This window comes from Pyricularia oryzae, chromosome 6 (assembly GCF_000002495.2).
Source record: "Pyricularia oryzae 70-15 chromosome 6, whole genome shotgun sequence".
Classification (NCBI taxonomy): domain Eukaryota; kingdom Fungi; phylum Ascomycota; class Sordariomycetes; order Magnaporthales; family Pyriculariaceae; genus Pyricularia; species Pyricularia oryzae.
The window spans coordinates 3,024,297-3,039,939 of NC_017853.1; the positions used below are offsets into that span (position 1 = coordinate 3,024,297).

The following is a 15,643-nucleotide window of genomic DNA, read 5'->3' on the forward strand; positions in this document are numbered from 1 at the left end:
TAAAGGCGTGGTCGATGGGGATATAAGGGTTCCCGCATATAAATATATCTGCAGTTTTCCAGGCTGTGGATGTACATATCCCAGGCCGGAGCATATAAAACGTCACGAGAAGTGAGTAAGCACCTTAACACAAAGGAGGAAAGCACAAAAACAAATGCTAGCTAATTCTCCACAGCATCCATGATAACAATGCTATTTCCGAATCTAAAGCAACAGTTTGTTGCTTCTGCTTTACTGCTTTGATATCCCTTGTTTTCTCTTTTTCGGGACAATTTTTGGAATCATGGCCACCGATTAACGACGATTCTACTCTGAGGAGAGGAAAGGAAACAAACAAAGTTGCTGAGCTTGACGCGACGCGGATGAAGGGTATCACCCTGGTTGGTCGTTGGTAAAGGGTCAGGGTTAGGGTCTGGTGATCTCAGGGTCCAAATGTCACATATCTCCACTCCATTTCTTTAGGTAAAACAACGTAGCAAAATAGCTGATTGTAAAAATAAAACGCGAATTAAAATCCTAAGAAATTTCCCTCGATTCATGTTGCAAGTTCAGCATTTCGTGCCGCATGAGAATCTCAACTTTATAATGATAGTTATCCTCCCCGAGAATCTGATAGCTCTTCCGCCTTCATTGATTATCAGGTAAAATAAGTTACCGACTTCATGGCAAAGGCCCAAGAGCTTTCTGCACGGGGAGACCTTTCCGTGCTATCCATCGAGTTTAAAGTAGCCCCATACATAAGCTTTGTACCCTCTACATCCTCCTGTGATCTCAGTGTACCAGGCGAAGCTCACTTAAGCAGTGCATTATTAGTCGTTGATGCGATATGCCGATGAGCTCGCGCGGCTCTTCTTCAAGCAGACAAAAAAAAGCGTTTCACCTGCGCTTTGTCAGGCACGTCATTGAGGAGCCCCACAACGAATCGCCAGAATATGTTATATCGATCCGTATACTTCTCTGTTTTCACAAAGTTTTGGGGCGTGATAAATGGCGCACTCGATATACCACCAGCTTGTCTCCTCTGGTGACCTAGGAGCCGCTTATTCTGTGACCAGCACAGGACAAAATACTGAGCGGCAAAAAACTCCTGGAAGGTGAGGTGAATGAAGTGGAACGTTCGATCCTCCACCGGAATCGAGCTGTCCGAGACACGGAGAAACAGGAGATGTATACAATCACTGCTATGCATCGACTTCCTGATTGCCTCGATGTCCTTAACGCTGAACTCAGTCACCTCCTCGCACAGACCACGGAACGCCAATTCCTGAAGGAAACTTGCCTCATTTTGGACGATAATCTCTATTTCCCAGTTAATGGATAGTTCCAACTTAGGTATGGTCAAAGACCTGCCATTACGTTTCTTTTCCAGCCGCAGGGCACTGCTCGCCCAAAGGTTGCGAGAGATGGCTATGTATAGCGCGGTCATGGTTACGTTATCCCTTGGGAATCTCTTCATAGTCCAAGTATAACAAATTGCATCGAGTTGAATGGGTATGCCTGCCAAACTCCGCACGATTGGCCGTTCGTTGATGAAATCTCGAATTTGTCCCGCCTGATCACCCGCTATCCGCGATAAGTACTCGTTTACTTGTTCGGGTAGGAAGCCAATTGTTTCCATCTCAATGTCTGGTCGCAATGGTAATCGCGTTGGGTGTGGTCGAGAAGTAATAATGATATTAGGTCGTCGAAGGAGATCCCGCAGAATTTTGTCGTCGGCCAATTTCGATGACACCTCATCTAGACCATCGAGCAAAAAAAGCGTTCGTTCGTCGTCGGCAATGTCGTGAAATGTTTCATGCGTGCGTTCTACTGACCATCGACAGGGAAACTCGTGCTTAAGCAAATCGCCTATACTTTGACACGATTCGGCCAATCGCCATAAATTGCGCAGTGGAATCCATACGATGCGTGTGTAAAGATCTCTCCAGAGAGTGTTATGGTAGAAATCATGAACGATCTTTTTACACAGCGTGGTCTTGCCCATACCCGCTCGGCCCCAGATTAGGACCCGTTTCGGCCTTGTCTCGGTGCCGTCGTTGTGGCGGTATGGCTGGAACAATGTACTGAAAGAAACCTGTCTTAACTGTGGAGGTATTTCGACTTTGATCCGCGCCGGGATGGAGAAAGGAGAAGTTTCAGTTCCATTGTTGCCGGAAAAGGTATCCGCGGCCAACCTCGATTTTTTATCAGCAATGTGTTGTATAACCGCCAGGTTAATAAAACAAAGTTCTAGCGACAAGGTGGCGCCGTTTAAACGTTTGATACAGCACCGCTCTTCGGTATAGGTATATTGTATCACCTCGTCAATCTGAGCTGGGGTTACTAAGCTAGCGTTAGCTATAATATCCTATAAAGAAAATCACATTCTTTGCTGTTTCCTCTCGTCGTTTCAACATCATGTGACCCGGTGGCAACTACTGCTTGGCATCTGCTATTTACACCATTGAAAATCGCTGGATGTTTAACCGAGATGATCCGCCTCTGTCAAAACACCAGTGGTCTCAAACCACTGTGCCATGCCTTGGGAATAGGTTACCTAATACTTTAATGCAAAAAAACTGTAGAAAGCAGAAACAAATGACATCCGTCAGGAAGAAGGAGCCGTGTTCACAGCGCAGTGTAACTGTTAGCTAGGAAACAAGGCTATGAAAGGAGAACCACCACCCTTTTCAAATGCATGGTGCTCGATCGTTTGTACGGGTCCCAGTAGATACTTCAAGCCAATATTACCCTCTCCCTGCCCGTTTTATAAGCTCATTTAAGTCAACGTGGGTATACATCCCAAGAAAACCAACCTTCCAGAACACACTTACTTTTCATGCTGCATCTTGTCTTTCGCCGAAGATACATATCACTGTATTTTGCAAGCCGTTGCAATTTAAACAGATATGTTTTCTTCCTTTCTGAGCTTCAGAAACTATATACTCTATGATCCTTCCTTCCAAAAACGGAATAAAATCCTTGATCCTGCATAAGCTTCTGGAGACTATACGGGCATCTGCTAATCATTTCCAATCCAGTAACTGTGCTAATCCCAACAGGTAGAACCGAAGCCAATGATTTCACTTTAATAGTTATGTTCTTCAGAAATCCTTCCCGGTGTTGTGTCACCGACGTAGAGAACGAAAGGGGCTCTTTGCACTCCTCTCCATCCTTGCTATAACGTTGAGCTCCACATCTCCGACCCCCCTAAAGTCCGGCCCCTAAAAATATCTACTCAGCCACGTCAACCCTTTGTTTTATTTTATAAATATCTAGACGAATTTTTCACTTTAGAACTTGATTTTTGAAGATTCTTGCTCCAAACCTTCCAATGAAACAGTACACTGAAAATCAGCTTCTTGCTGCCATTTCTGACATAAGAAATGGCAAATCAGTTCACAAAACCTCGCAAAAATGGGGTATTCCTCGGAGTACCCTTCACGATCGTTTAAAGGGGGCCCAGTCAATTCAACAAGCGAAAAGATTTTGTCAAAGGCTTTCACAGGAGCAGGAAACCTATTTGGCAGATTGGGTACTTGCGCAGGCCGCGTTAGGCCTTCCGCCAACGCATCAAGAACTACGCTATTTTGCGGAACGAATTCTTCAGGCCGCCGGAGAAAGAAAAAGCCTTGGGAAACATTGGGTTAGCCGTTTTATAGCCCGATATCCAATTTTGAAAACCCAAAGACCCCGGCGAATAGAAAATGCCCGGGTTAATGGGGCTACAACCGAGGTAATTAAATCTTGGTGGTCCTATTTGAAAAATCCCGTTGTCGATACTATAAAACCGGCCAACCGTTGGAATATGGACGAAACAGGTATAATGGAAGGCAAAGGATCTAATGGCCTGGTGTTAGGGCGTAATAAAATCCGGCCATTACAGCGAAAAGAGCCTGGAACGCGGGGTTGGACGAGCATAATCGAATGTGTATCAGCTACGGGGGCTGTTATACCTCCCCTCGTTATATTTAAGGGGAAAAACGTACAGCAACAATGGTTTCCAGCTGATTTAAGTCCTTTCGATACCTGGCAATTTCATGCAACCGAAAACGGGTGGACAAATAATGAAACAGGTATCGAATGGTTAAAAAAGGTGTTTATTCCGTATACCCAACCTTTAACCCCTGAAAAGCGGTTATTAGTTCTGGATGGCCATGGATCACATATAACGGACGAATTTATGCTTCTTTGCTTGCAAAACAATATTCAACTCCTATATTTACCCCCTCATTCGTCACACGTTCTTCAACCGTTGGATTTATCGGTTTTTGGGCCGTTAAAGGAAGCTTATCGACGTCACCTGGGATTTGTAAACCAGTTTTGCTGTTCAACGGTTGTTGGGAAACGAAACTTTCTACTTTGCTATCGAAAAGCCAGATCAAAAGCATTTATAGCAAAAACCATTCAATCTGGTTGGCGTACGACGGGGTTATGGCCGGTGAACTTGGCAAAACCACTTTTAAACCCTTTTTTGTTAGAAAATAGCAACGCCAACGTCGAAAAAGGTAAAAATAACGGCTTCCAAAGGGATAAAACACCGGAAAGCCCAACCCAAAAAATTAACGACCAGTCTTTACTTATTTGGAAAACCCCTAAAACGACCCGAGATATTCGACTTCAACTACAGGAAATTTCCCGGTCCGAAAAAAGTAACGCCACTTCACGGCTTTTGTTTGCAAAAGTCCAAAAAAGCTTCGAAACCAAGGATATCTTATTGGCTGAAGCTCAGCAAAAAATCAGTTTGTTAAACGCAAAATTGGAGGCGGTACGGCCGGTCAAAAGGAAAAGGGTAATTCCGGATCCCAACGAGCTTTTGGTCAGCAAAAAAAACGTTTATGAAGCACAGGAAAATAATAGGGACTGTTTAGAAGCTTTGAACGATGGAGAAGAGGTTAGCGAACCGGGAGAGCCTGACAATGATTGTATTATTGTGCGTTGATAGTTTTACATTTAAATCGGTTTATAAAAGGGGTATTTCGTCGTTACATTTTTCAAGGGGGCCGGACTTTAGGGGGGTCGGAGATGTGGAGCCCAACGTTATAATGAAGGATTCCTCCCGTAGTGCGAGGCGAAATACCGAACAACATTACAGTCCTTAGGTTGTGGGAAGGATTAGTTTAGGTGCAATTCGCCGATGAAATTTCATAAATAAAAGAACCAAAGATCACTTCACAACTTTTGTTGTTTTCTCGATTGAGTCTGAGAATATTTGCGCTCAACCAAATGGCAACCTCACGCCTTTGTGGTAGATGAGCACACCAAAATCTCACAAATTCCATACGTTTCCCACACAAACAGCGCTTACGCTGTGTAAGAATAAGATCAGTACCCCTTGTGTGAGCCTGGAAAATCATTTCCAGGGTATCGGGCGAGTCCAAGCTGCCCACAAAGACTAAGCTCCTCGAGTATCGTCTTAATGGAGCACCCACTATGCCACTATGCCACTATGCCACTATGCCACTATGCCACTATGCCACTATGCCACTATGCCACTATGCCACTATGCCACTATGCCACTATGCCACTATGCCACTATGCCACTATAGCGAAATGCCCATTTCTACCATGCAGATTTTTGATGTGGATGGTTGTTAGACAAACCAGGAGGAAGGCAGGGTACAGGTTGGAAAATATCAGAAGAGCCTGAGATTGAAACAGAAAAGTAGAGTTGTCTGACTAAACTGATAAAATCCGATGCCATGGTTACGCGGAAACTGGTTTGACGGCTCCTTTAGATAAGCAGCTAATTTTCCAATACTCAATTGAACTTAGAAATCTGGTCGAAACCCAAACCACCTTTTTCATCAAATGTAGCTTATATATAATTGAATTATAGCTCGCAATGCCATCATGCCTTCGAACACCAGAGGAAAGAAAACACAGAAGTTTCCGCACGCGACACGAAGGAATTACTAGAAAAGTGAAACAGCTCAACCAACTGACAGGCGCACAAAGTGCGTTTATATGCATTTATAATGGCCAAAAGTTTTACTCCGGCAGCAAGGACGTTTTAGCCACATTGGGGATTCCAATCCCCGATACGAAATCGGAGAAGATTGCTAAATCGTCTTTGGCTCCGGTTGTTTCCATTTTACCGAAGGACACTATAATGTTGGCTCCAAGCATACCTGTTCCACAAGAACACCTAGCTAAACAAGCGGATATCGAGTTGTTTTCGAAGGAGATCTGCCCGCTTCCGGACAAACCGCCCAAGACGCAAGGTTCTGGGTTAATGAATTGGGCCATAGAATATTTCGGCATGGAATAGAAAAAACACCTTTCTCAAGCCCATTTTCTGTAATTAGAACAACAAATCCCATCCATCTTCCGTTCAAATCCGGTCGAAAAGAAAGCACAATCCATGAAAAAAGCGGGATGGCATATATTTCGGTTTTCGGTATGTGTGTAATATGTTTACATTTACGGTTTCGTTGAGCCTACCATTTGGAATGCATCATGTTAGATCATCCACGAGTTACAGTGCCCACCACTGAATCTATTTCAAATGATATACTCTTGTCCTCTGAAACTTAAAATTGAACTCGAAATCCGTAATCTGATGTCCCGTTCTTGTCACGAAAATAAGTAGCCAGAAACAGTTTCCCTTTCGGTGGCCAAATCAACGCATCCTATATTTAAAATTCGCCAGGTCAGGGCTAGAGTGCTGGCAGAATATTGCAATTGAAGATTTTCCAAAATTTCGGCAAGATTCTCGGGAGTAACAATCCCTTCCACATCTCCAGTTTACTGAAGGCTAGTTGTTTAAAATGACGTTGCTTTTTATGGTGTTTGCTAGAACAAATTCTCCTAATGTGGGAGAAGCTCCGACAAAACACAGAAACTAAATGGAATTTGTTTTCTGCTGCAATCCGATACCGTTGCATTTAATTGTTCAAATAAGACCTTTATTACGTGTAAAAACAAGGATGGAAATTCCGAGAAACCGCAAAGAACATTAGTTCTAAACGTATACCCTGGTTACAGTTTTTATTCTACGCACAAAAAAAACCAAGACCGGGGAACCGGGCATTAGAATCTGGTTTGCGGATTTCGAAAAGCTGCGCCGTCCCGAAACAAAATCCTGTAATCAGTACCAAAAACTGTTTTGCTAATTTTATAAAATACTAAAATATGGGCGGCCCGGATTAAGCGATGAAAAACGGTTTGGGAAATCGAAAGGAAGGCCAGCAACATGTCTAGAAAATACCACGAACCCATACAATACAATGCCAAAAACTATCCCTACCGACGAGAAATTGATCACGAATATCTTGAAGATCTGGTGAAACAAGAAGTGAAATGGCAGTTTGCAAAGCTAGGATTTCCGAGATCAACCCGGGCCCGAAGCAAAGAAACACCCGACAAGTCATGCGATGAAGTGGTTGAAAGCAAAATCGACCTTCAAAACTATATTATCGACAGGCGCCCCAGCAACCGTCCAAAACATAAGGCAAAAGTCAGGTTTCGTTTGTCGAAGGAACAGTCCTCCGGGCGTGGATTTGTGTGCAGGGAATGCGGCCGGGGCGTGGATAGTTTTGTTTCGCAGCATTAAAACCTGAAAAGAGTTAACCCTGTATTGTAGCGGAATTAAAAGAACAATGTAGGTGGGCTCTGTTGTTATTAAACTGCGCTGTTAAATTAAACGCCGTTATAGTTTAAATGCTTCGGATTACATACGCTTAGGGAAAAACTATTTTGACATTGTTATTAACGACAATTAATGGCATTGCCATTAACCATTATAAAGCTGCGCTAAAAAAAGGCTGTGTTTAAATGTCCACCAAACGAAATCAAACATTTATTCGATCCATCTCCTTTTTCTCGGCCTCCCGTTTGTCGGGAAGGTGTTCATTGCATTAATTGCATAACTCGATTCGAGCAAACGCTCGAAGATGGTTAAATTCGCCGGAGCAGACCGGCGTATCAGATATATGCTCGGGAACTGGAACGAAAGGCTAATTTCCGGGGGACCAAAATTCGAGGATGGCAAAGGAAATAAACTTGGGAGCAGGCGGGGAGGCCCCACGGCGTTTGCTGCCGAATTTTGAAACGAATGGGCCAAGTTGCTGTCTTCCACAAAGGCCTCCACAGAGAAGCAGTAACTCGGCAGTGGCGAAACAATTGGGGAACCGGATTTTGACAATGCAGGACAAAGTTAAGGAAATTCCACAAAAACCGAAAAGCAAGGTGTCGGAATCGCAAAACGCCGCTTTGGAAACTCGACATTGTCCAGGACCGGGGTGCCAAAAAGGCAAATGGAAGGGTTGTTTTGTAACGTTGCGTACCCCCTGTTCGGCACCCCCCCTGTTCGGCACCCAAAAATAACAACACTTTTATTTTTATCCTCCAACTTCTATTATAAATATCTCGATGAATCTGTCACTTTTGGATTTACTTTTTTCTGATTTTAATTCTCCATTTTCCAATGAAGCAATATACTGAAAAACAGCTTATATCTGCAATTAACGACGTCAATAATGGCAATCCAATTGCAAAAACCTCCCGAAAATGGGGAATACCTAGGTCTACACTTCAAAGTCGACTTAAAGGTTCTCAACCTTATAAAAAAGCACAAAGCCCTTTTCAAAGGCTTTCCACGGAACAGGAAAAGCATTTGGCTGATTGGGTACTTACCCAAACAGCTTTAGGGCTTCCGCCAACGCATCAAGAATTACGCTTTTTTGCCGAACGAATTCTTCAAGCCGCCGGAGAGACAAAAGGCCTTGGAAAACGTTGGATAACTCGTTTTTTGGCTCGTTATCCAATCCTTAAAACCCAAAGGCCCCGTCGAATAGATAACGCCCGGGTTAATGGCGCTACTACGGAGGTAATTAAATCTTGGTGGCTTTATATTACGAACCCGGTTATTAACGCTATTAAACCGGAAAACCGTTGGAATATGGACGAAACCGGTATAATGGAAGGCAAAGGATCTAATGGCCTAGTATTAGGGCTTAACGGGATCCGGCCGTTGCAACGAAAAGAGCCCGGAACGCGTGGTTGGACGACTATAATCGAATGTATATCGGCTACGGGCGTTGCCCTCCCTCCCCTCGTTATATTTAAGGGAAAAAACGTACAACAACAATGGTTTCCCACGGATTTAAGCCCTTTCGATAATTGGCAATTTCATGCAACCGAAAACGGGTGGACAAATAACCAAACGGCTATCGAATGGTTAAAAAAGGTGTTTATTCCGTATACCCAACCTTTAACCCCTGAAAAGCGGTTATTAGTTTTGGATGGCCATGGATCACATATAACGGACGAATTTATGCTTCTTTGCTTGCAAAATAATATTCAACTCCTATATTTACCCCCTCATTCGTCACACGTTCTTCAACCATTGGATCTATCGGTTTTTGGGCCGTTAAAAGAAGCTTATCGACGTCAACTTGGATTTGTTAGCCAATTTTGCTGTTTAACAGTTATTGGAAAACGAAATTTCCTACTTTGTTATCGAAAAGCCAGATTAAAAGCATTTATAGCAAAAACCATTCAATCTGGTTGGCGTACAACGGGGTTATGGCCGGTAAACTTGGTTAAACCACTTTTAAGCCCTTTTTTGTTAGAAAATAGCAACGCCAACGTTATAAAAGATAAAAACAACGGTTTGCAAAGGGATAAAACACCGGAAAGCCCAGCCCAAAAAATTAACGACCCGTCTTTACTTATTTGGAAAACCGCTAAAACGACCCGAGATATCCGACTTCAACTGCAAAAACTTTCCCAATCCAACAAAACCAACGCTACTTCACGTCTTTTATTTGCAAAAGTCCAAAAAAGCTTCGAAGCCAAAGATACCCTTTTGGCTAGCGCCCAGCAAAAAATCAGCTTATTGGAAGCACAACTGGAGGCAATACGGCCGGTTAAAAGGAGGAGGGTGGTTCCGGATCCAAACGAGCTTTTGGTTAACAAACAGAACATTATTGGATTGCAGGAAAATGATATAGAAAATTTGGAACCTTTAGCTGATGAAGAAGAGGTTAATGAACCGGAGAAGCGTGAAAACGATTGTATTTTTGTCCGTTGATAATTTTATATTTAAATCAGTTTATAAAAGTAGGCATTTCGTTGTTAGATTTTCAGGGTGCCGAACAGGGGGGGGTGCCGAACAGGGGGTACGCAACGTTAACCAATGTCGTCCCAAAACCATGGATGCTGATTTTGAAGACCGTTTTATCGGCCAAACGAATTACTGTTGGATAATTGTAAGTCCTCGCTAACTTTGCCAGAGATTAAAGTTTGCATCGCGGGTTTATCCCTCGCAAGTCTTCGCGTCACGAGCTCCTGTAAATCTCCTTCAACTTTGATCCGAGGCGGGACATTATCACGGTATCACCTATGTTGCATTCTAGCCTTGCCTTTTAGCATTCCTACCGCCCCACGATATGGAACTTGAGGGCCTGGCCCTGTGGTCATATGTGCTTGGGTGGCTAACGTGCTCCATCTCGATTAGTGCGTTTCTTTGTTCCTGGTGCCACACCCCCATGTTCAAACCGCGGTCTACCTAACCAAAGCATGCACAAAAACAAAAACAGTATTCACTACATTGCGACTAGTCGCACGATACACAGGACCGGGACTCGCGTGGGATGACGCATATCTCGTCTTTTGCGTCCTCGTCATAGTCGCCAGCAAATCAGTCTGTCACTTTGCCTGGGCTGCAGGCGTCGGGAAGCCATTCTCACAAGTGCCGCCCCAAGACCGGTCGCAGGCCATCTTCATGAGCATCCTGTCGACGGCCGTCGTGCCGTGGGAGTTTACGCTGCCCAAGCTGGCCATCGTCGTGTTCATCCAAAAGATCGTCCCGACCAGCAGGAGACGGTCCCGGACCTGGCTTGCCGCCTGCGCCATCTCCTTTGCGATCATGTTGTGCATCAGCGTCTGGCAGTTTGCGCAGTGCAGGCCCGTGTCGCAGGTGTGGGATCCCGTGCCTGGTGGGAGCTGCGCCGATCCCAGGATCAACGCCGCGCTGGCTTACACCAGCTCGGTCATCTCGAGCGCCATCGATCTCGCCATCTGCCTCTGCTCCGTGCCTGTCTTCCTGGGCCTGCAGATGAGCGCCCGAAACAAGGCCACCGTCATTGCTGCCGTGAGCTTTGGCACACTTGCCTTCATCGCGGCCATGGTCAAGATGGTTTTCCTCAAGGATCTGGTCCACATGCCTGATGACCCTACAGGTGAGTTATTGCTGTGAACTGAAAAGACCGTCGAGAGAGAGGCAGAGGCTGGCCATCCAGATTTCAATCATCGTGCAAAACAAAAGCCACCAAGGTACGCCTATCTAACTGCAAGGCGATGCAGGCTCCATCATCCCCCTATACATGTTGGTCGACCTGGAATCCATGCTGTTGATACTGGGCGCCTGCATGGGGTCAGTTTTCAAGCTCTTCAAGCCGAAGCCCCGCCGAGACACGGGACAGATGGAAAGCAGCAGCTGTAGAAAGTCCTCCTTCCTCACCAGCTTCAGCATATTTGGTCGAGGCGACTCGATGCACTATTCTACCAGACCCTAGGGGGACGACGGCGATGAGATGGCGCTCAACAACCGGACAGCCGGCCGCCCCGCCAGTACACCCTGCGAACCCCACGTGGGCTCCGCCGCGGGGGAGGGACCAGTTTCAGCCCAGTCGCTTGGCTCGATGCAAGAAAGAGTGGAAGCTTAATCATTTTTATTTTTTTCAATTGACATATGTAGCGCCTAATAGTGGACCAGAACGGTTACCCATTCGTCAAAGTTTGATAATTCTTGCGTCGTTCGTTAGTTGGGATGAGAATGAGACAAGAGACAGCTCATACTGTACCGCCGCACCGTCAGGCTAGACTCCCTCAGAAACCCTAAGGCATGACCAAAGGTTCATGCATGCGTTCTATGGACTCGCCTGAAGTATTCGTTGAGAATGTAGCGGGGGTCTGAATCCAAGAAGAAGGACTGCTTGGCAAGGAGAGGTCAGAAAAGCAGTTGAGCCGGCGGCTGGACAGACAACCTTGGGCCAGGTGGTCATGTTCAGGCCCCATACCTGATATAGTGGCAATGCGAGCATCCAAGCCTCCAAAAGGATGGTGGTTACGGCGTGGACCAATACGGGTGGTTTTTGCTCAAGGTGGCAAGCTCCATCGTGGTGCTCGCCATGATGGCATCCCGAAAGTTTCAGTGCAACAACAACGGAGTGCATTGCACCATGAAGACGCAGAGCGAAAAGGAAGACTGACAGATCCATCAACCTTCAGGTCTTGAAAAACCTGTCGTAGGCGAGGCAAATGGTAACAAGGGCAATGCACAGCCCGAGGATTACCCAGATGCAGACATGGACCTGACTTCTCCTATCACGAGGGCTAATACCACGCGCCATGTTGGAGACCTTTTGGCTTTCTGCTGTAGCTGGTTATTAGTGGAGAGGTAGCGGTAGATGAGAGTTGCCAAGGGAGAAGTGCTAACAAAGCGTGTGCATTTGACTATGCACTTGCCAAACGTCTCTCCAAGCTCAGTACTGTTGCAAACCCAGTCTCCAGCCGACGCTGAACAATTAGAGACGTGAATAGATGGCAAAGAACATGGTTGCTGTCGCAGTTGAGCGCAAACGTCTCGTCAGCAAATCAATTGCAATGCAGATCCAACGCCCCGATTGGGAGGACGGCTGGTCGTGGTGCACAGGCTGGGAGAAGTGGCAATGCTTCCATCGGCGTGCCTGGACCTTTGCACTTTAACGGTATCGTCCCAAAAACATATTGCCTCAAACGTTAATTGGACCGACCCCTCTATACACACTGTGCGGAACCGTCAGGGCAAATCGTCCCTATTCCCCTCTGCCCAACATCGCCTCTTGTACTGGAGCCGCTCAATAGCATGTAGTCACCTGCGTGGCGCAAGCTGGAGTAAAATATGCAATGCATCTAGTGCAGCTGGCTCGAATTGGTTCTAGACTAGACCTAGAAAAGATTCTAGAAAGATTCCAGTCGGGGATAATACCATAACATCTTCCCCGTCTGCGTCCGCTGTAGTACGAAATCGCACTGGTGCCAGACGTCCTCCACCATTTAGCACTAAAAAAACAGGACGTCCAAAGTTTTCTGACTATGGCCCGAAGGAGTTCCTAGTGTCACGCTGCGTTCCCACGTGCATCTTCGACGGTACGAAAAATACGGGATGGCTGTCAAAAGCAAAAGCCAAAGAGCAAAAAGAACGCTTGGCAAGTCTTCCGGATGAGGCAAAGACTATAATTTTTAAAGGTTATGCAAGCTTGTAAGCTTGGATAGAGAAATGTAGCAATTATATATTTGGTCGACCTAGGAAGGAAGCTGGCAGCAGCTTCAATATTTACACCGTACTACAGACGCGAAACAAAAAAAAAAAAAGAAAAGAGACAGCGAGCTTTCCACAAGCTGGGGCCCGCGATTCCTTACGAAATCAGCTGCGAGTCAACGCGCAACCAAGGTTTGCATCCAGCACTACAGTCACTTTTTGTTCGAGCCAATAAAGGACGTGGCCCTAATCACACAGCAGAAACACAATAGGTGCGCGGCTAAGCAAAACAATGCATGCCCCTAAGATCCCAAATATATTGGTGCACGCGGGGCACAACATCAACAGTGGAGCTGCAACTGCCGATGTCATTCGTGCCGGGCCGAGGGCGTGTCGGTGGGGCTCAAGAAGGGTATACCCGGGTGTGCCGGAGCTGACTTCCCCGATGGTCCGAACTGCGCGGCGCGGGGATTGTGCAGGATCTGAGCGGGATTGGGCTCAGCTCAAGGGGGAAAAAAACAAGGTTGTTGAGGTGAACTCACTACCGCCCAGAAGCGAAATATTTTGTCGGCGGGTGGTGCTTGAACCAGACCAGTCGCAGTTCAATTGTTTTCTGAATCAGGAAAAAAATGTGCATTTCCGCAGGTCAAGGACATGGATCGGATAACGTACCGTCATTTCCGCCGCAGATGTGTGCCCAATGCCGTCCAAGGTTCGTCCTTTCCCGTCGATACAAACCATAATTAATGACATTTTGAAAGTATTTCCCCGCATTCACGCTTGGCAACTTCTCGCTGCTCGCGCATACTCCGTCCGAACCCCCCCCCCCCCTCAATTCCGAATCTTGTCGGGGCTAAGCTCGGCGGCATCGTACCTTGTGTGATCCCGGTACTGTTCCGCCCATAGCCGCCGAGGTGTTGCCAGCTCGGAAACTTTTAACTAGGCGCCTTGGCTCGGTATGGTATGAGACGTGTTGATTAGTATCCGCCCATTGGTCTTCATAGAACAACCGTCACGGCAGGTAATCGACACTTCTTCACATCATTCACGAGAGTCATCATATTTCTAGTCCTCCTCAGTTTCTGAAATTCGCCCATCTTACCTTGTCAACACCACTACGATCTCCCAAGCGGCCAAGCCTCACAAGAAAATCAGTAAAAAAATGTTGGGCAAGGTCATCCTCGAAGAAGCCTTTGCGCTACCTCGCCTGGAGGAGAAGACCAAGTGGTGGGCGGGGCTCTTTGCAACCGACCCCGAAACGCACGTCAAGGAGATCCAAGACTTGACCGACATCAGGCTCAAGTTTGCAGACAAGTACGGCGTCGGGTACACCATTTTGTCATACACAGCACCGGGCGTCCAAGACATTTTTGATGCCAAGGAAGCACAAGCGCTCGCTGTCGAGATCAACAACTATGTAGCGGAGGCGATAAAGCCATTTCCCGACAGACTCGGGGCGTTTGCGTAAGTTTTTGTCCTTGCTGCGATACCCACAAAACGGAAGGAAAAGAAAAAACAGACACTGAGCCTTTCATCAGCACACTTTCCATGCACGATCCGCAAGAAGCAGCCGATGAGCTCCGCCGCACCGTGACAAAGTACGGGTTCAAGGGCGCGCTCGTCAACGACACGCAGCGCTCCGGCTCCGACGGCGAGGGCTACATCTTCTACGACGGACCGGACTGGGACGTGTTTTGGTCGACGCTGGTGGAGCTCGACGTGCCGCTGTACCTGCACCCCCGCAACCCCACCGGCATCGTGTTTGAGAAGCTCTGGAAGGACCGGCAGTGGCTGATCGGGCCCCCGCTCTCCTTCGCGACGGGCGTGGCCCTGCACGCGCTCGGCATGGTGACCAACGGCGTCTTTGACCGCCACCCCAAGGCGCAGGTGATCCTGGGCCACCTGGGCGAGCACATCCCCTTCGACATGTGGCGCATCAACCACTGGTTCGAGGACCGCAAGAAGCCGCTCGGCCTGAGCTGCAAAAAGACCATCCGCGAGTACTTCAACGAGAACTTTTGGATCACCACGTCGGGCCACTTCTCGACCACCACGCTCAACTTTTGCGTCAACGAGGTCAGCGCCGACAGGATCTTGTTCTCGGTCGACTATCCGTTTGAGAGGTTCGAGGACGCCTGCGACTGGTTCGACAATGCCGAGATGAACACGAGGGATCGGTTGAAGATCGGGAGGGAGAACTCAAAGGCCCTGTTCAAGCTGGGCGAGTACAAGGATTGCAACGCAAAGGTCATCTAGATGGTTGAGGTGCTGTAGCATTCAAATGATTTCCCGTTTTTTTTTTCGATCCTCGATTCCGAAGGTCGTCGTGATTGCTGTCGAAATTGAAGGGCGTTGTTCGTATCGTCGCAAAGGATCGCCAAATCACCATGTAGAACCACCTGCATTTTCAGCAAT

General features: G+C 46.8%; 4 protein-coding genes across 4 annotated transcripts; 2 read left to right on the forward strand and 2 right to left on the reverse strand.

Moving 5' to 3' along the window:
• Nucleotides 1-660: 660 nt before the first annotated feature.
• Nucleotides 661-2,827, reverse strand: MGG_17753 (uncharacterized protein; the record flags this gene model as incomplete). Its single annotated transcript, XM_003720049.1, has 3 exons — nt 661-707; nt 1,006-2,327; nt 2,814-2,827. The coding sequence occupies 3 exons, from the start codon at nt 2,825-2,827 to the stop codon at nt 661-663; spliced, it is 1,383 nt and encodes a 460-aa protein (XP_003720097.1).
• A 7,309-nt stretch (nt 2,828-10,136) lies between these two features.
• On the forward strand, nt 10,137-11,501 carry MGG_03794 (uncharacterized protein; the record flags this gene model as incomplete). The annotated part of the gene is made up of 4 exons (XM_003720050.1): nt 10,137-10,193; nt 10,341-10,440; nt 10,545-11,165; nt 11,281-11,501. 4 exons carry the CDS (start codon nt 10,137-10,139, stop codon nt 11,499-11,501), a joined length of 999 nt encoding a protein of 332 aa, XP_003720098.1.
• Nucleotides 11,502-12,212: 711 nt separating this feature from the next.
• On the reverse strand, nt 12,213-12,437 carry MGG_17754 (uncharacterized protein; the record flags this gene model as incomplete). Its single annotated transcript, XM_003720051.1, has 2 exons — nt 12,213-12,361; nt 12,425-12,437. 2 exons carry the CDS (start codon nt 12,435-12,437, stop codon nt 12,213-12,215), a joined length of 162 nt encoding a protein of 53 aa, XP_003720099.1.
• A 1,953-nt stretch (nt 12,438-14,390) lies between these two features.
• On the forward strand, nt 14,391-15,484 carry MGG_03793 (2,3-dihydroxybenzoic acid decarboxylase; the record flags this gene model as incomplete). Its single annotated transcript, XM_003720052.1, has 2 exons — nt 14,391-14,692; nt 14,767-15,484. 2 exons carry the CDS (start codon nt 14,391-14,393, stop codon nt 15,482-15,484), a joined length of 1,020 nt encoding a protein of 339 aa, XP_003720100.1.
• Nucleotides 15,485-15,643: the final 159 nt, after the last annotated feature.